The sequence below is a fragment of the Pongo abelii genome, chromosome 11 (assembly GCF_028885655.2).
Source record: "Pongo abelii isolate AG06213 chromosome 11, NHGRI_mPonAbe1-v2.0_pri, whole genome shotgun sequence".
Taxonomy (NCBI): domain Eukaryota; kingdom Metazoa; phylum Chordata; class Mammalia; order Primates; family Hominidae; genus Pongo; species Pongo abelii.
Window position 1 is genome coordinate 80,290,550 of NC_071996.2, and position 19,563 is coordinate 80,310,112.

Genomic DNA, 19,563 nt, shown 5'->3' on the forward strand with positions numbered 1-19,563 from the left:
TGATCACCATAAAAAGAAAGCTGAGGATAGCGAGTCCTCAGTTTATGAATGTAGAGGGCAGGTTTGAAAGAGGACACTTAGAAAAACACTCAGCCCTTACTGCCTCCTCTTAGGCCCTCATCTTAGGTCTTTTTATTCCTCCCTCCTGCTGTCTCTCTGTATGTCTGTTTCTCTATTTCTCTTTTCTTCTTTAGATTTTTCAGCTGTTCAGATCACCTGTAACACTAAAACCTAAATTCGATGATGATATATTGAATCAAAGACTTGGAGAATAATTTGTCCTTTTTTGTTATTTTATGGTTCTGTAGCTCATCCCTCTGCTTGTAGGAGTTATTGGTTCAGATGCTGAAACTCCCCTAATTCACTGGGGCGATTGTGAGCAGCAAGTATAACCTCCCTAGTTTCTCATCTGTGAAATAAAGGCAGGAATGTTAACACCGCCACAGGGCAATTCAAGAGTGATAGGTTATTTCAGGGCATCCTGAAAGCACAAGATGCTGAGAAAATGCAAGCGCTTACTAGTAACAATGTGATAACCCAATCTTTCCCGTTCCTGTCACTCTCTTGCACTTGCTTTGTTGCTGAGGCAGCCCTGTGGGGTCTCCCAGTGGCTGATAACAACACACATACACTGCTGCCGCAGCTTGGATGAGGGAAGAGGTTGGTAGATTCAGCTGTGCTGGGCATCCTGGCTGAGTAACAGAGACAGTGAATGTAAACAATTAAGATGTTCTAATAAAGGAACCCAAAGAGGGTCCCAGAGGCTAGAATATCTACCTCCTGGGGGCAAACAGAGGTTTCCTAAGAACCTGTCATCTGAGCAGAGTCCTCAAGTAAGACTAGGAGTTGCATGGGGAGAGAAGGGGAAGGTAGGCCTGCAGACGGCTAGGTGAGCCCAGGCATGGGGTGTGGAACATTTAGCTTATGGCAAGAGCAGAGGGTACAAAGGAAGGAGAGAGAGGAGGGGGGATGGGAAGGTCAATTGTGCCAACTAAGGTTTTTTTCCTGTAGTAAGGGGGAGGGAGGGCCCGAAGGACTTTAAACAGGTGAGCCATGCAATCAGCTGTGCTTTGGGAGGATAGCTCTGGTGGTGACATGGAGCCTTGAGGATGGGACTATACGCATGAGACTGGGATCAGAGTGGAGGCAGCTGGCAAGGAGGCAGTCAGGAGACCCTACTAATATAGGGGATCCAGATGAAGGAGAAAAATCATGATGGCACAACTAGAAAGTAATAGAGAAGAAAAAGTACCCCAGGCATTTTGGCCTTGTTTTACAACATATTTCTTAGCTTTTTGATGGCAATGGAAGTTTTTTTGAAGTTGTCTTTTGTTTCCTGCCTTTACTGTACGCTCTGAATTCCCTTCTCTTTCATGCTTTTTGGTTTGCATCTATTCTTTCATATTGGAGGCTTTGCTCAAACATTCTGGAGCCCTTATCTGTTTGCATATATTTAAATGCAAGGCACTGAAAGACAAAAGACCTATTCAAGGCAGAGTACAAAGTGGACCAGGGCAGGTAAGTGGGAGAGCTGTGATTGTCAAATGGTGGCTCCATTTTAAGGGCATCCTACAGGGAATTGGTTCATCGAGAGAATATGAAGTGCAAGTCCATGCAGATCTTGTCTCTGAGGCTGTTCTGTTTCCCTAGAGAAGATTCCCACTTTTCTGCTTCTGGGGGTATCTGGCTGCTGGCACTCCAGGTGCAGAGTCATAGGGCATCTGAGAGTCCAGCAAATCATTTCATGGACTTTAGATTTCATCCACCGATTCTCTCCATGAGTGCTCTGAGAGAACTCTCCAGTCTCCTGACTTGGCAGTGGCTACACAGGCTGTTGACCTGGCTGTGTGGGTTGTGGGAGATTCCTGAGATCCCATTTACCAACTTCTAACCTTTCTTTCCCTCTTGTTTCCAGGCTGATTCCTCAACCTCGCTGTTGTGAGTTGACTTGTGTCCTCCCAAAAGCTATGTTGAGGTTCTAACCCCGGTACCTGTGAATGTGGCCATGTTTGGAAATAGGGTCTTTGCAGATGTTAGTTATCAAGGTAAGGTGAGATCATATTGGATTAGAATGGGCCCTAAATCCAATGGTTTGTGTCTTTATAAGAAGGTCATGTGAAACACAGACACAAAAGAACGTTATGTGAAGACAGAGGCAGAGGATGTCAAGAACTGCTAGCAGCCATCAGCAACAAGGAGAGATGCATGGAACGGACTCTCCCTCAGAGCCTTCACAAGGAACCACTCCTGCTGACACCTGGATTCTAGCTCCTAGAACTGTGAGCAAATATATTTCTGTTATTTTAAGCCACCCAGTTTGCTGTATGTTGTTACAGCAGCCCTTGGAAACTAACATATCCACTCTTGGCTGTTCCTAAGTCCTGAGCCTCTCAGGCATTCCTTCTGAAAGGCAGATCGGCTGGCTCCCTGTTGCTCTCCCCTTGTGCAGACATTCTGGGAGATTACTTCCTTCTTAGCTTCCAATATTTGAGGATAGCTTATCTCCACTTATTTTCTGTTTCCTTCAGAGTGTATATCTTTCTTTGAAAAAAAGAAATGCAACTCTATTATTTCTAATCATGCTTAATACTATTAAATAAGTCGATAAAATGAGGCACCAAAGTGCTCATTTCAGAATTATCTCTATTAGGAAAAAAGTATGGGACAATTAAATAAATTACAACAAGTCAATTGATCGAAATACTAGGCTGCCATTTCAAAGGATAATGTGAAAGCTGGATGCGGTGGCTCATGCCTGTAATCCCAGCACTTTGGGAGGCCAAGGTGGGCAGATCACTTGAGCTCAGGGGTTGGAGACCAGCTTGGGCAATGTGGTGAAACCTTGTCTCTATGAAAATACAAAAAAATTAGCTGGGTGTGGTGGCGTGTGCCTATAGTCCCAGCTACTCAGGAGGCTGAGGTGGGAAGATTGCTTGTGCCTGGGAGGCAGAGGTTGCAGTGAGCCGAGAATGCACCACTGCACTTCAGCCGGGGTAACAGAGTGAGACTCTGTCTCATAAAGAAAGGAAAAAAAAGGACAATGTAAAAATTATGTAGAAACATGGAAACATATTAAGAACTTTATGTTAAGTGACCAAAGCAGAATACACTCATGTACCCTGGTAAAAATGTGTTTGGATGTGGACAGTAGTAGGAAGGGGTATCAGGAATAAGAGAATGTGAGGTTCTTATATCTCCCAACAGTCACTCTTGACAATTTAGGTATTCTCTAAGGTGATATATGTTTTCTTTACTGTTCTCGTTTGCTTTTGATACCTCAACAGCAGAGTTTTTAACATTCACATATATTTCTCCTTCTTTCCTTCGTCCCTCCTTTCCTCCCACACTTGCTGCTTCTCTCCTACTTCTTCTGAAGAGAGCCACAGAAGACAGGGTCATGAAGAAAAGGCAAATAAGCTTTTAAAATATGCTCTCTAAAAAAACTAGAAAGTTACTTAAGGGAAGAGAACATTCCAAGCCTTGTAAGGACTTGGGGTTAAGAGACATTTAGCTTCATGATTCCAAAGCAGAAATCCTTTAAAAAATAGTTATGTATGTTGGTCAGCTGGATAAGAAGAATTAAGATAAGAATTAATATCTTATCTTCAATCTGTCCTCAAAAACCTTATTGAGGGTATATCCTATTTTTTCCATTGGATTCCAGCATTTTAATATGGACTCATGGCACTGTTTGAGCTCATAAAATACATATGAATAGGAATATATTAATATTAACATACAAAGAATGGGTATTTTTTTCAAAGCTTTATGAAATAAAACAAATTATAGTCCATTTTATTTACCAAAAAATATACATAGAGATGGTTGTTTATCAGGTCAAAAGACTTTTTGGAGATGAAAAACATCAGGTGTGCTGGAAGAACTTTGAGATGTAGCGAAGGGTATGAGATGCCTTCACCTGCCAATTATCATGCATAATGTTGGAAGGAACAGGAACTAATCCATTCTTCTATTAATGAGTACTCTCTGCTACTCAGAACTTCTTCCTGCCCAGCACGTTCTTTTTTACTTTTCCTTTCTTTCTTTTTTTTTTAAAGAGATGGGGTCTTGCTCTGTCACCCAGGCTGGAGTGCAGTGTTGCAATCATAGTCACTTCAGCCTCGGACTCCTGGGCTCAAGCAATCCTCCCACCACAGACTCCCAAGTAGCTGAGACTACAGGTACACACCACCATGCCTGGCTAAGAACAGAGCATATTCTTAGTTGATGTTTGTACTGTTTACTTTTAGACACTATAGGATCCTAAAAGTTTTCTAAGTCAAAGAAAGATTACATTTTAATCATGATAAATTTAGTGTATTTTATTGTATTATAATTTCTTGAAATCATATGTATGCAATATACAATATAAATTTCTTGAAATCTATCTGTGACATATGTTAGCTCCATCTCTTAACCTGAATATTAAAATAACTAGAGGACTACATTTTCTGGCAATGCTAGATAAAAGAAAATTTAATGTATTTCGTAGCTGAAAAGGTCAAAGCTCTGAATTTGTGGCTATTAACTGGCCCTTTACAGTAGAATTCAACTATGATGAGAACTAAACCACTTTATAAAAAGATATCATAGGCCATATACTCCAGCTTATGGGCAGGAATATAACAGTGCATACTCTGATGAAAGGTTTTATACATAGTCATGCACCTCATAATGGCATTTCAGTCAATGATGGACCATATCTACAACCATGGCCCCATAAGATTATAGTATCATATTTCTACTGTACCTTTTCTATGTTTAAATATGTTTAGATGCACAAATATTTACCATTGTGATACAATTGCTTACAGTATTCAGTGCAGTAAAATGCTGTACAGGTTTGTAGCCTGGGAGCAATAGGCTATCCCCTATAGCCTAGGTGTGTATTAGGCTGTACAATATAGGTTTGTGTAAGTACACTCTACAATGTTTGCATGACGAAATTGTCAAAGACGCATTTCTCAGAATGTATCCCTGTTGTTAAGCAACACATGACTGTATTTATAGGTGATAACTAAATGACATTATAAGGTTACTTCATACATTCCACTGCTTATACTGCATCCCATCATTCACTTTTCTGTTTCTTCATTCCTTTGCTCAACAAACATTAGCTGAGCAGCTCTAATGTGTTAGCACTGTGCTAGGTGCCAGGAATATGGTGGCTCCAGGAAACCCGTCTAATGGGGAAGAGACAGAAAAATAATCACATACAGAGTGTGTGGTTATAAAGAGATGGAGACAGTGCCGTGGAATGTTGTGGGGAAGTAGAGGTTTTACAGAAGTGACAGCTTGGGCTGGTGTCTTCCAGGCACATATGAGAGTGAGGAGGCATAGGCAGAGGCCAGGGAAGATGGACCAAATGGCTAGTGAGTCCTGTGCTTGGGCAAAGGGTGTCTGGGGAGGAAGTGGGCAGGGTGACAGGAGATGAGGCCAAGGAATAGGTGTGAGCTTCAGAATGAATGAGGGGGTTTCCGAATGCTAAACCAAGGACTTTGGAAGGTACCTTATAGATGGTGATAGTAACCTGAGGTCTTTAAAGCAGGGAGAAGCTGTGATCAGATTTTTTTTTTTTAAAAAAGATCATTTTGTCAAAAATTTGGAAGATAGACTGTAGTGGAGGGGCCTATAAATTACATAAAACTGACATTTTTGAATATTAATGTTTCTCTTCCATTCATATTTGACTAATAACACATACAATATTTTCTGAGATAAACAGGCTTTACTATCTATCAGCACTCAGATTTGGGTACATTATTATGTAACAAGGACAATATTTTGAGAATAGTAAGTCAGTGCATTTTCCATTCTGCTTAAATGGTGATGCCTGGGGCTCCTCTCCCATCATCTCAGTAGGCTTCCCTCCTTCAGGCAAATGGCGGTTCCCAGCTAGAAACAAGCTGCCATCATTCAGCTTTGAAAAAGAATAGCCCTACTTGTAGCTTTGCATGGTGAAGTGGCTTTCTACAATTCAGAACTCTCCTTTCTCTATTAAGAACCAAACCTGGCTAAGTTAGATCTTCAAGTTTTACTACAAAGCTCTAGCAGGAAGAACACAGAGGAGACCATCTAAGGATAGTTCCCATCAGTAAAAGCAAAGCAAATGGAAATATTAGGGGAAGAGGGGGAGTGGGGAGAGGGGCAGGGAGAGAGAAGAGAGGAGAAAGAGAGAGGGGAGAGAGGCCAGAAAGATGGGGGTGAGATAGAGGGAGATCAAAAGTGAGTAGTCCTGGCTTCACATTCCTGGGGGGGTCAAACCTTAAAGGTAAGGGGAGGGCTTTTATTTCAAATTTCAGAGCCTAATGCAGGAAAATAATAGAATCTTCCTAAAGCAAGTTGGTATCGCCCAGGCAGCATATTAGAAAAGACTTAGGAAGTTATGTGGACAGCAGGGTGAAGAGAAAGTAGCTGGGAGTTCATGGGTGCCCCGGGGGGACTGAGGAAATGCCAAGAGACCCAATCAGCTAGAACTGGCCAGGAAGCTTCTGGGGGTGGTGGAGGGGGCTTGCCAAGAGGCTGCCACAAGGACCACAGACTTAAGTAGCCAGAGCTGGTGGCCAGGGCTGGCACAAAGTGCTCATCACACCCACATCATAGTCACACGGGGCTGGCACAGCATCACAGCCAGAGTTGCGACCAGCCACCTCTCAGTTAACCCAGAAAGACCCAACAGACAAGATGTGCACCAGGGGTCCTTCTCTTGAAGGTCGCAAAATCATCACAACCATAGGTGAGTTCCCTGGTACCTAGATGTCAGCTGGGGAGGAGAAAGAGCTCTGATTAGGAGTACTTTAACCAGAAGAGATTGAGATACTTTAATAGTCAAGTTTAAATAATAGTCCCTGAATGCAGCCACCACCCTACTCCCCATCACCAGGAAAAAGTGGAGCCAGATAGATCAGTTATAGAGAAAATAGGAAGTTGTTTTCCTTCCTTTCTTCCTTCCTTGCTTCTTTCTTTCCTTCTCTCCTCCCCTTCCCTCCTCTCCTTCTCCTCCCTTCCCTTCCCCTCTCCTCTTCTTTTCCCTCCCTCTCTCTCTCCTTCCCTACATTCCTCCCTTCCTCCCTCCTTCTTTCTTCCTGTATTTTTTGAGTTATGTATGATGCCATTCCGTATATATCCCCCCTTTGTAAGGATAAGTAAGAAACTAGACCCAACTATCTCTTCCTTTTCATCCACAAGAATACTAAAAGTCAGAGAAACACTTATAGGAAACTAACTGATTTGAGTGGTGTCTTTTTTTTTTTTTTTTTTTTTTTAAATATCTGATGAAGTTGTTTTTAGGGAACACTGGATTACTTTTTTTTTTTTTTTTTTTTTTTTGAGACAGAGTCTCGCTCTGTCACCCAGGCTAGAGTGCAGTGGCGCGATCTCGGCTCACTGCAAGCTCCGCCTCCCGGGTTCACGCCATTCTCCAGCCTCAGCCTCCTGAGTAGCTGGGACTACAGGCGCCCGCCACCACGCCCAGCTAATTTTTTGTATTTTTTTTTTTTTTTAGTAGAGACTGGGTTTCACTGTGTTAGCCAGGATGGTCTCGATCTCCTGACGTCGTGATCCGCCCGCCTCGGCCTCCCAAAGTGCTGGGATTACAGGCTTACTGGATTACTTTTAAAGTACTTTCATCAGTATCCAGAGAAAGTGTCCTGGAGTAGCACCTTATATCCTCTTTTCTAGTTTGTCAATTTCTAACTCCCATTCTACGATTTCAACTATATTTTAAAGTTTTTTTCTCCCTTTTTTCCAGAGAGCCTATTAATATTGCATCACGTGGAATGTATTTTCCAAAATGACCATTAAAAGTGAAGGCAGAGGCTGGGCATGGTGGCTCACGCCTATAATCCCAGCACTTTGGGAGGCTGAGGCCTGCAGATCACTTGAGGTCAAGAGTTCAAGACCAGCCTGGCCAACATGGTGAAACCCCGTCTCTACGAAAAATAAAAAAAAATTAGCCGGGTGTGATGGTGCATGCCTGTAATCTCTGCTACTCAGGAGGCTAAGGCAGGAGAATCGCTTGAACCTGGGAGGTGCAAGTTGCAGTGAGGCGAGATCAAGCCATTGCACTTCAGCCTGGGCAACAAGAGCAAAATTCTATCTCAGAAAAAAAAAAAAAAAGAAAAAGTGAAGGCAGAGAAAAAAATCAGAGGTTACTGTAAATCTTAACATTAGAAGCCCTGCCTGTTTCAGAAACCTCATGACATTTTAATAGAGAGGCACTACTCTTAACAAAATTCTCCTACTCTTAATGGAAACAGAAAATTATTCTGCTAGATGCTGACCAGGTCACATCCTTTTGCATTATCTGTGAGAAAATATCCACTCCAAAATCAAAAGCCAGTTTGGGATGAGCTAAAAATCAGATTACATTCATAATAAAAATGAAATCCCTCAGTCCTTAACAAACAAAAGATTTATAATGACTCTGCACCACTGACATTCTAGGTACACTGAGATTTGGTTAAGTTGAGAATGAAAATAAGGAGCCAGAACTTAGCTTGCTATTGCAGAGAAAAGCTCAAAATGATACTGTGACATGAGGGTTTCTGTTTATCCCTAAGGCTGGTGTGGCAATGACTTCAGAGTTTGATTGTGTCTTTTTTTTCTTCCTGCGATGTTGAGCAGCAGGGCTAATGGATCCCCAGCAGGGTGCAAAGACAGCAGAAAGTGCAGGAATCAGATGTCAATGTATTCCTTCGAGATACCCTGCTAGGACACAGCTAACTAACCAGGGCTTGAGTCTTCTCTTGGGGAATGTGCTTTGATGGTTCCCTGCCCACTCTTGGCTTCCTGATTAAAAGGCTGTCACCCATAAATCAAGACTTCATCCTGTTACAATCATTTTCTTTTTTTTTCTTTCTTTCTTTCTTTCTTTCTTTCTTTCTTTCTCTTTCTTTCTTTCTTTCCTTCTTTCTTTTCTTCTCTCTCTTTCTTTCTTCTGTCTCTCTCTCTCTCCTTCTCTGTCTCTCTCTCTTTAAGGAAAGTCTGAAGATTAAAAAGAGAGCAAGTTCCAGATAACTCTATGCTCACATATAAACATATGGATATAAGCCTGGCCTACATCCTTATTAGATAACTATTCATCGATTTGGGACTGTTCTGTGCATGTGTCCTACCCACCTGGCATGTTGGGAGAGCTAAATCAATGCCAGAATGACATGCTGTCTTTCTCCACTTGAGATAGAACCAGTCAGCCTCTTTCGTTGACAATACATATGGTAAAGAGGGCCTGCACATCGTTTTTTTCTGTTTTATTTATATATTTTTATATATTTTCTGTCTGTTGCTTTCTGTCAATCTCAAGATTACTTAGATAACTTCCTAGTGAATACATTTTGGAGGAAGGGGAGTTCCTCATTGTTTTCCCTCAATGTAGTAAAAAATTGAGTGGAACTTGAAGCTATCTCAGAGATAAGAGTTTCGATTTTAAATGCACCGGGCATCCAAAATATACCGGTGCAGGTGCCAAGTAGGCACATAAATAAGTAGCCCTTCAGGCACTGAGCGTAGTGATAATCTTCATCCTTTGCTTGGAGAAGAGCTAAACTCAGCAAACAGGAACACAAACAGAAAGTGCTTTATCTATTTGATATTTGACAAGCACAACCCTTTTAAAACCATGAAGTAAAACCGAACTACCCAGTGAAAGTCAATGAAGTCAAAAAGCTGTACCAAAACCATATGCGTGTGTACTGCCCCGCTGCATGGCCACCTGCCCCTGCCAAAGTCGCTGTTCTGTCCCTCTGCTGTACCCAAGAGCCTCCAGCCGTGGGGTGCCCTGGGTCAACTCCCACCCTCTGTAGACTCCAACTCTCCAACCTCCTCCACCTGCAGGAAGATCCCAGCTCTCTCTATGAGAGTGCTTGCCTTGGGCTCTACATGAAGGTTCTTGCCACCCAACCTTGCCCTACCTTGGGGTCAGGCCTTAGCTGTTAGAGGGGACATGCGTTGTCTCATGTGTACTCCTCGGTATTCTTTTGCCGTATGCCTAGACCAACATGGTAAAGCAAAGCTGAATTCTTATGCTGTATTTCAGACCAATCACGTCAGGGATTCCTGCCACCTGCACACTTCCCACTTGCCTTCGATCCTCCCAGACTCCTTATTATTGCATTTTTATGTTCAAAACCCCAAACTTGACTTTCACTGAGTTATCTCAGTGAATGGTGTCACATCAGTGACCTTCCTGGCTTGTCACTTCCTCGAGGTGTTGTGTCTTCCTACAAATGGTGATTCCTGCCCACTGACTGATTCAATTTCATTTCAGAAGCACCAACAGTTAATGTGAGATTATCCAGTTAAATAGTGGAGGGAAGGGAGAACACTGCATGAGATCAAATAAAATAAAATAGGACCCTCAGAGAGGATACTTAAACTCACCCTACAAAGTTTCAGTTGAGGGCTCTTAAAATGATTGGTTTCAAAGCCTTGTATAAAACTTACAAATGAAATAATGAGATCTTTTTTTACTTAGTGATGATAAGGAATCAAAAAGAACAAGATTTTCACCCCCTGTTAAATGAAAAGATAGAGCAGCAAGTATGAATATGAGCTTCTGCAAATAGCTCCTTCCATATTCCCTTTCAGCATGACACATCTCTCCCCAGTTAGTTAAATAATAAAAAATGGTGCAAGAAATTTCCATCAGAGGTGAAGTAGGGCATTAGAAAGGTCACTACACCAAAACAAAGGTCAGGGTGAGCAGGACACAACTCTAATTTGGTGGGAGCATCACTTAATCTTTCTATATGTTAATTTCCTGAAGCTGAAAATAGCAGATGTATCTAACTGACAGATAAGTAGTAAAGTAAAACAGATGTGAAAAATCAGGACAATATATAATGTGAAGGGATAATATTACTCCCTAAATTCTAGAAACTGCTATTTCCACTTAAATTCAAGTAACTTCCTTTGTAATCTAAAGATTTCAAAGCATTTAATAGGAAGCATAAGATAAGTCCTAAAGGATTGTGAATCAGTAATAAAACAAATTAACATGGAAAACCATATGAGGATCCTTTACAGCTTTTCCTATAAACAACACATAGGAAGAGTGTATAGACTTTGAGTTCACTCCAAAATAGCTTTGCAAACTAGTACCAAAACTTAATCAGCTTCCCACCCCAATACATATCTTCATCCTCCTAAGCTTTACCCAAAATAAAAGGAATGTAGTAATTGCATGAATAATTTCTTCATCCCATTTATTGCCTAAGTGTGCACACAAAACTGAGTAACATTAAAAAGTAATTCAACATGTATAGTCAAGGTCAGTTTCGCAAAGCAAGATACACCTGACCCAAAAGTTGTTGAACTTTGCACATGGGGGCCCGCTTATTCGGAGACACTGAGGATGGGAGGAGCAGACAGGAAGAAAAGAGAGTTGAGGATCCCCTTAAAATAAAGTATACATCATTTTCTATTTTGTTTGCCCAATCTTCCATTATTAAATAAAAGAACATTATGTTCCTTTTATAACTAAAATAAGTGATTGTAGATTATTTTAAAACTTTACCTGATTTTATGGTATCATGTATTTAATGGCTAATATAAAACAAAAATGAATTTATTTTTGTTATAGTTATCAAAAATTACGTATCCATCTTCAAGACAGTATTCTAAGTTTGTTTGTTTTCAGGGTTCTGTGACAGGGCTCAGCAGTTCCTAAAAGTGCTGAAAACAAAGTGGTAGATGATCTTGAACTTGATGGTTGTGAGGTCCTTAAAAAACAATACTGTGTTTTTAATGGGGTTACATAGGGTGAGGAACTAAAGAGCTTTTGCTTTCCCTGCATGTTTCTCACTTTGAAGTTAGGAAAGCAGCTCAGTCTGATTGAGCTAGGTTGGGGGTAAAGAACTTGCCAGGTTTTTACAAATGAAAGCAAATGCTTAGAAGTAGAATTAAAAGCCAATGTACAATAAACCGTTAGTGTTAACTGATGCCAGCCCTGATCCGTACTCAAAAAGTGCAGTGTGAACCATTCAAAGCGACACTTTTCTCCTTTCAGAAGGAGAGGCCTACACACCAAGCAGCAAAGCTGGAATCATTAGCGCATCTCGCTCAAAATTCACTGGTTGGGATTTGTCACATGCATCTCAGAGACAAGCAGATTTTGAAGCTGGAAGATGTGTTACAAAACCCCCTGGCTCAGACCATGGGGTCAGAGCAGAACACCATGTTTCATGGAATCCTCATTCCCACATTATATTAATAAAGAAAATTTGTAAAAAAAAATTCCATGGTCAAATATGTTTGAGAAATTGAGCTGATCAAGTTTAAACATGTTTCTTGGGCCTGTGAGCTTTTTTTGAACAGATGGCTATTAGATGATGGCTGGATGTTCATGTTCTATGGGACACAGTTTGAGAGACAGTAAATAAAATATTATTATCCCTGGTTTACAGATGAGGGAGTGGAGGCCCATGGAGATTATATCCTAGGAAGTGGAGAATGCAGGTCTGCAGCCTCCTAGAACCAACTCTTCCCAGCCAGGGGACAGTCAGAAATCCAAGAAAGAAAAACTGCAGCCAGAGCTCTCAGCAATGTACATACCCTGGAAATGTCTCCTAAAATGAGTGCTTTTGAGAAGTACACACTTTTCCTTTTCTGATTCAGTCAGAACACGCAGGCCCTCCCAAATCAAAGTACCTGATACAAAGGCATGCAGATGCTATCAATCCACTCCAGTTGCAACCGAGGCAGTTCATCCTTCCGATTCCGATCAAAAATTGCCTAGAATGGGGGGCAGGAAGAACTCTGCTTTATTACACCAAAGTATTTTACAGGGTGCTTTGTCAAACACTTTGCTAGAATGATCCATTTTTTTACAAACTGAACCCTTCGCAAATCACAATCAATCTTTACACATACTTTCTTCTCCTTTATCTATGATGAGAAATAAAATGTTTTTACCTCTTTTTATGAGATTTGTAAGCAAATTTACTTGAACTTTCTAGCGTGCAACTTCTTGGGGCAAAAACCTGTCTTCAAATATAAGTAACTGCTACTAAATCAAGTCATCAGGTCACTGTGAATTGGGTACAGGTCAAGGAGAAAGGAATATGTTTTACTGCCACAAAAATAATGCAGGCTTTTATTTCTATAGTGAGAGGGTGGGATAGAATAGGACAGATTGGAAAATATCCTTAAAAGCAATTTTATTGTAAATAGAAACCATTTATACTAATTTTTCAGGGTAGGGGTTGATTTGGCAACTGCATATGTTTTTCAATAAGGTTCTGTCTTTAATAAATTTTTAAATATTTATCTATCATTGTATGGATGATGGTGGGTGGACTCATTATCTCTTCATTCCCAGCCCTTAAGCTTTATGATGATATAATGTTCGAGATAATTTAGGTATATTTTTGAGAAAAATAAATGACATTTTTCTGTTGGGCAGACTTAAGGGAAACAATCAATTGGAATTTTAGTGTTAAAATTAATTCACTGAACAAACACTGCCAATTCTGTGCCAGTGAGACTGTCTCTCCCTTTGTTCTTAAGGAGTCAGGCCCAGACCTGAGAAGCTCCCTTGTGCCCTTACCTATCTAGAAGACTGGGCTATCTGGTTTTAACTTGCCCTCCGTTAATGCTATATAGTAAGTTTTATCTTTCCTTTACATAAAATGTGGCATTCACATTATTTTGGTGTCCTTATAGGCCATGAGGGTGGAGACAAGCAATCCCCTTGGTCCAGAGATGTTGGAAAATCCTGCATCCTTCAGATGTATGAACAAGAGTGGGAGTGGGCGGGGCAGAAATCACTAGCTGCCAAATCTGAGGAAAATATCTCCAAATTGGGGAGGAGGTCACTGATTCCCCCAGGCTCTTCTCATCCTTGTCTTGCAATGGAAAATGGCAAATAGCAGGAAAGAAGACTGGAATTTGGAGAAAATTGTGAAAATGTGCTGGAGAGAGGGATAGTTCTTGTGAATAATATGAGTCTTGATCCAAAATGTTTCTTTAGAGCTAGGTGCTGTGGCTTATGCATGTAATCCTAGCACTTTGAGAGGTTGAGGCAGGAGGATCACTTAAGCCCAAGAGTTCAAGACCAGCCTGGACAATAGAGTGAAGCCTCTGTCCCTACAAAAAAAAAAAAAAAAAAAAAAAAATTAGTCAACTGTGGTGGCACATACTTGTAGTCTCACCTACTCAGCAGGCTGAGGTGAAAGGATTGCTTAAGCCTAAGATGTTGAGGCTGTATTGAGCTACAATTGTGTCGTTGCATTCCAGCCTAGGTGACAGACTGAGACTCTGTCTCAAAAAAATATAAAATAAAATAAAATAAAATAAAATAAAATAAAAATAAATAAATATACAAAATGTTTCTTTAAAAACTATTATTCTGGGCTGGGTGTGGTGGCTTATGTCTGTAATTCCAGCACTTTTTGAAGCTAAGGAAGGAGGATCACTTCAGATCAGGAGTTTGAGACCAGCCTGGCCAACATGGCGAAACCCTGTTTCTACTAAAAATGCAAAAAATTAGTTGGGCGTGGTGGTGGGCACCTGTAATCTCAGCTACCTGGGAGGCTAAGGCAGGAGAATAACTTGAACCCGGGAGGCAGAGATTGCAGTGAGCCAAAATTGTGCCACTGCACTCCAGCCTGGGCGACAGAGCAAGACTCCATCTCAAAAAAAAAAAAAAAAAAATTATTATGTTTTATTTTCTGTATAGTTCTCCCTGTCTAAAATTTTCATATTTATTTAATTATTCCATTTCTAGTGGATATTATAAAGTTACTTTTTTAAAAAATGCAGTGTTTTTTAGCATATTTACAAAGTTGAGCAACTATCACTACAATTATACAACATTATTATCATCCTCAAAGAAACCCCATACCATTAGCAGTCACTCTCACTTTTTTTCCACACTCCCAGCCTTAGGCAACCACTAATCTACTTTCTCTATCTATGGATTTGCTTATCCTGCACACATTTCATATAAATGGAATCTTATGATATGTGGTCTTTTGTGACTTGGCCTCTTTCACTGTTTTCAAGGTTTACCATGTAGCATGCATCGGCACTTCATTCATTTTTATTGCCAAATAACATTTCATTGTATAGATGTCTTATTTATTTGTTCATCAGTTGATTGACATTTGAGTTGCTTCCAGGATATTATGAATAATAGCTGTGAACATTCACATACAAGTTTTTATGTGGATGTTATGTTTTCATTTCTCTTGGGGATATACCTAGAGGTAGAATTTCTAAGTCATATGGTAACTGTTTAACTTTTTGAGGAATTGACAAACTGTTTTTCGAAACAGCTGCACAATTTTACATTCCTGCTAACAATGTATGAGGTTCCAATTTTTCCACAGCCTCACCCAACACTTGTTATTGTCTGTCTTTTTTGCTATAGCTATCTTAGTGGCTGTGAAGTGATATCTCATTGTGGTTTCAGTTTGCATTTCCCTGATGACTAATGATTTTGAGCATCTTTTCACGTGCTGTGTGGCCATTTACATATGTTCTTTGGAGATATGTCTGTTCAGATCCTTTGCCTATCTTTTAAATTGAGTTGAATTTCTATTGTTCAGTTAATAATAATTCTTTTTATCTTCTAGATACTTGGCCCATAAAAGATATATGATTTGCAAGTATTTTCCCATAACATGGGAAAATTTACTTTCTTGATAGTGTCCTTTGATCCATGAAAGTTTTTAATTTTGATAAAGTTCAATTTATTTATTTATTTATTTATTTATTTTTGTTTTTTTGAGAGAGCCTCGCCCTGTCACCTAGGCTAGAGTGCAGTGGCACAGTCTGGGCTCACTGCAACCTCTGCCTCCTGGGTTCAAACGGTTTTCCTGCCTCAGCCTCCCGAGTAGCTGGGATTACAGGTGCTTGCCACCACACCTAATTTTTGTATTTTTAGTAGAGTCGAAGTTTCACCATGTTGGCCAGGCTGGTCTCAAACTCCTGACCTCAAGTGATCAGCCCGCCTCAGCATCCCAAAGCTCTGGGATTAAAGGCGTGAGCCACCGCTCCTGGCTGTTCAATTTAATTTTAGTGAAGCTCAATTCAACATCTCTGGACCAACAATTCTGGGTCATTTTATCTTTTGTCTCCTGTGCTTTTGGTTTCATATTTAAGACACCATGGCTAACCCCAATCCAGAAGATTTATACCTATATTTTCTTCCAAGAGTTTTATAGTTTTAGCCCTTACATGTAGGTGTATGATCCATTTTGAGTTTATTTCAGGGTATGCTGAGAGATAGGGAGCCAATTTCATTCTTTTGCCTGTGGATATGCAGTTGTCCTTGAACCACTGTTGAAAAGATGTTATCTTGGCACCCATGTTGCAGATTAGTTGACCATAATTTTAAGGGATTTATTATTGTACTAGTCACTTCTTAATCAATGCTTGATGAGAAAAAAATGAGTGTGAGGCCCCACACAGTCCTGTGCTTCACAGCATTTTGCATCTCATAAAATGAGTATTAGTAATCATTTATTTCATGTCTATATTTCCCACCAGTTGACAAGGGATCCTTGAGGGCAGGGAAGATGGTGTCTTACTCATTGCTGGATACAAGGTGCCTTGCTTCATGCCCGACACATGGAGGCACTCAGGTAGGCTTTCCTAACTGACTCACTGCTTCCAGTCCTGACCCTCTGGCTGTGAGCCAGATTAGCCTTTGTCTTCATGAAGTGACTCCCATGACTCCTGGGACCATGATACCTGAGGGGGCTCCAGGACAGTTTTCTTCCTAAATATCAAGGGATAATGGGCACAGCAGCTGTCAGCTCTGGGTGCATGCATTTTTACAGATATTTCTGGAAAAGAACTGAGGGCTAACCCTGCCACATCAGCCAGGCCTCCCCTGAGGAGATGGTCATCAGTGGTGCTCTGCAGTCTTTGTGAGAAGACAGGAGCATTTAGAGCTATGTTTCTACCACAAAATTAATTTCATTTATGTCTACAGAAAATGCCTTACCTGAGCCTACAGATAAAGGCTCCTTAGTGCTGCTCTACTGCACCTACCGGCTCACCAGTGCTGGCAATTTACTCATATTTTTTTTCATTTAATTAAATGACCTTTGGTATTGCTGCATTGTAAACCCTTCAGAGTATGCCTCTGAAACGGTTTTTAAGGGGGGAAAAGCTTTTATTTGAAAGTAGATATGACAGAATTTGGGTCATGCTAGGCTTTGTACATTAACTGTATGTATCCCAAGCTAATATTTTTATTTTTATAACCAAATTTGGTGACACCACCAAAAAAAGGGATGTTTTGAGAAACTAAGTCAATGTTGCTTTGAAAACTCAAATAATTGTTATGTGTGTTTCAACCTGTGTAGCCTCCTGACCTTTTGTACGTAAGCAACCGATTAAGAATATTCAAAATTAGCAAGACTGTGCGTTCTGACTTCAAGCAGGTGAAACTATTCAAACTAGGAACTAGTTCTCTTGCTTTTCCTTGTTTTTAAATGTCAGCAAAGAAGAATGTCTTAAAACTTGAAGACCTTATAAATATCTCCAAATGTTCAAGCTCAGTTAATTTGGGTTCTCATAAACAGACATTCTTGACAATTGATACCTTCCTTGAGTATCACTGAATCTACTGTGCTATGCTAGGCTTTAAAATGCTTTGCACCACTCTCAGAGTCATTGGGTTATATGTTTTTAGCTAATCATTGGTTAGTAATAAAGAGGCTGCCCCTCTTGAGGTGGTGACTGAGGTAGTTATGTCTTCTGCATCCTTATGCTTAAAGACAGCATCATCTTGAGCCCAAAGTAAACATTCTTAAGTAATAACTGAGCAGATGAGTCCAATATAAATAGCGTTCATATCACCAGAACCTAGTTCCCCAGGTGAAACTTTTTCATTTTACAGACAAAGAAAAGAAACAGAGATTTGAAATGATGTGCTTTTGGGATTTTGAAAGTTGGAGATTGGAAAATAAAATCTAGCTTCTCAAAGCTAGACAGCCTGCCTTTAATTTTTGCTGCACAGTGTTTCTATTCTAAAGTAGGCATACATGAAATGCCAGCACTGGGCTTTGAATTATTCAAACTCCACTTTGCTCATCCTCCCTTGTGCCTACTTGTCCCACTGTGGGTGCGTAGAAAATGCTTGTTAAGTAGCTCACCACTCTTAATCAGAAACTTGGGAATAAGAGTGTTTAGCATTTAAGTTTAATTAAGGTTTTAAACTTTCAGGAGTGCTTCCTTAAACCCATTTTCAGTCTTTCCCATTTCCAACTTGTAATTTGGAATTGTTTTTGAAAATGTCATTCAAAAGGGTAAATACGTGATAATTAAAGGATGAACTCACTGAAGGAGTGAGTTTGAGCTCTAATCTCTCCCGATCTCCTTGTTCGAAGAACTCACTGGTTACAAGTTCTGCCACCTGAAACACATAAATATTTTAATTCGTGGTTATGTGTAGTTTATCATGAGACTCAGAAGTTCTTTCTTGCTTATGTATTTGGTGATCCTCATCAACACAATCATTTAAAAAGCTTATGAGGAAGTAAGTATATTAACCTTTCATGTTTGAAGGTGTTACAGAACTTAATGAAACTGATTTCCTTTTAATCAGGACAACTTGTGCAATGTAATTTTAGATGCATGCCAACAGGAAATCTCCCACAGTACAGCTTCCATATTTGGGATGAGGTAACAGGTTGCCAGCTTCAAAGAAGGAAAAGTTCTTATACAGAAAAGTGAAGCAAATATTCATTTAATAATAATGTGTAATTATTGTTATATTATGTAATGATAGTTTAGCCAACTTTTTATTGTTTCTATGTAGATTCTTTATTTTGTTGCATACTTTTATGTTAGCCCAGCTTTAACTTGCCACATGAAAACTCCTCAACTCCCTCCCTACCAATATTTGTATGCACTCTGGGAAGGATAACCCCAGGGCACATCCTCTGCTTCCTACTGTTGCAATCAATCAAGAGGCAGGACTAATGCCAGATTCACTGTTCACAGCAGACTTTTACAGTAGGTCACGGTATAGTTTGAAGAGCGTGACTTGGTCTTCAGGCTCTCTGGATCTACGCACTAAAAGTGTTAATTTATGGTAGGCTCTACTTGGTACAAAGACAATGGGACGCTTGTTCTACCTTAAACCTTAGAGACTTATATTTTTCTACTTTTAATCCATTAGCTTGGATGGTCAGCAGCTACTGATTATTGCCAAGCTAAACAGATTTTTTTTTTCTTTTCCACACCTTCACTTCTCAGGATAGTGTGTGGGAAGCAAATTGATATAACAGATTAAATGTTGAATGGCTATTTTCAACGCTACTATGGTGTGCATCTAGGAAATTTCTGAGATGAACTAGCTGGATTTAAAAAAATTGGGAGAGTAGAATAAATCCCAGACAACTTCATGGTAAGAGGACATGGATACCAAAGAAATTTTTCTCTATTCCAAGTTCTTATGAAGATGAGGTTCTTAAATCTGGCAAAGATGAGACAGTTTAATTTTGGTCAAGTGCACAGTATCAAGATAATTTAACTCCGTTGATCTCTCAAGAGATTTGCTAAATCACAGATTATAGATAAAACTGAAACACAACACTAAACTCCCCC

The 19,563-nt window shown here is 40.1% G+C and overlaps 1 protein-coding gene across 5 annotated transcripts in view; it reads right to left on the bottom strand.

Annotated features, from left to right (window-relative positions):
* The window catches only part of PDE11A (phosphodiesterase 11A), a 447,272-nt gene that overhangs the window by 28,030 nt on the left and 399,679 nt on the right, over positions 1–19,563 (bottom strand). For all 5 annotated transcript variants that reach the window (XM_024243401.3, XM_054549537.2, XM_054549538.1 and 2 more), the window contains 2 exons: positions 18,293–18,367; positions 12,649–12,732 (listed from right to left, as the gene is read on the bottom strand). In XM_024243401.3, coding sequence (XP_024099169.2) covers positions 12,649–12,732; positions 18,293–18,367 — 159 coding nt within the window. The remainder of the gene's footprint in view (positions 1–12,648; positions 12,733–18,292; positions 18,368–19,563) is intronic.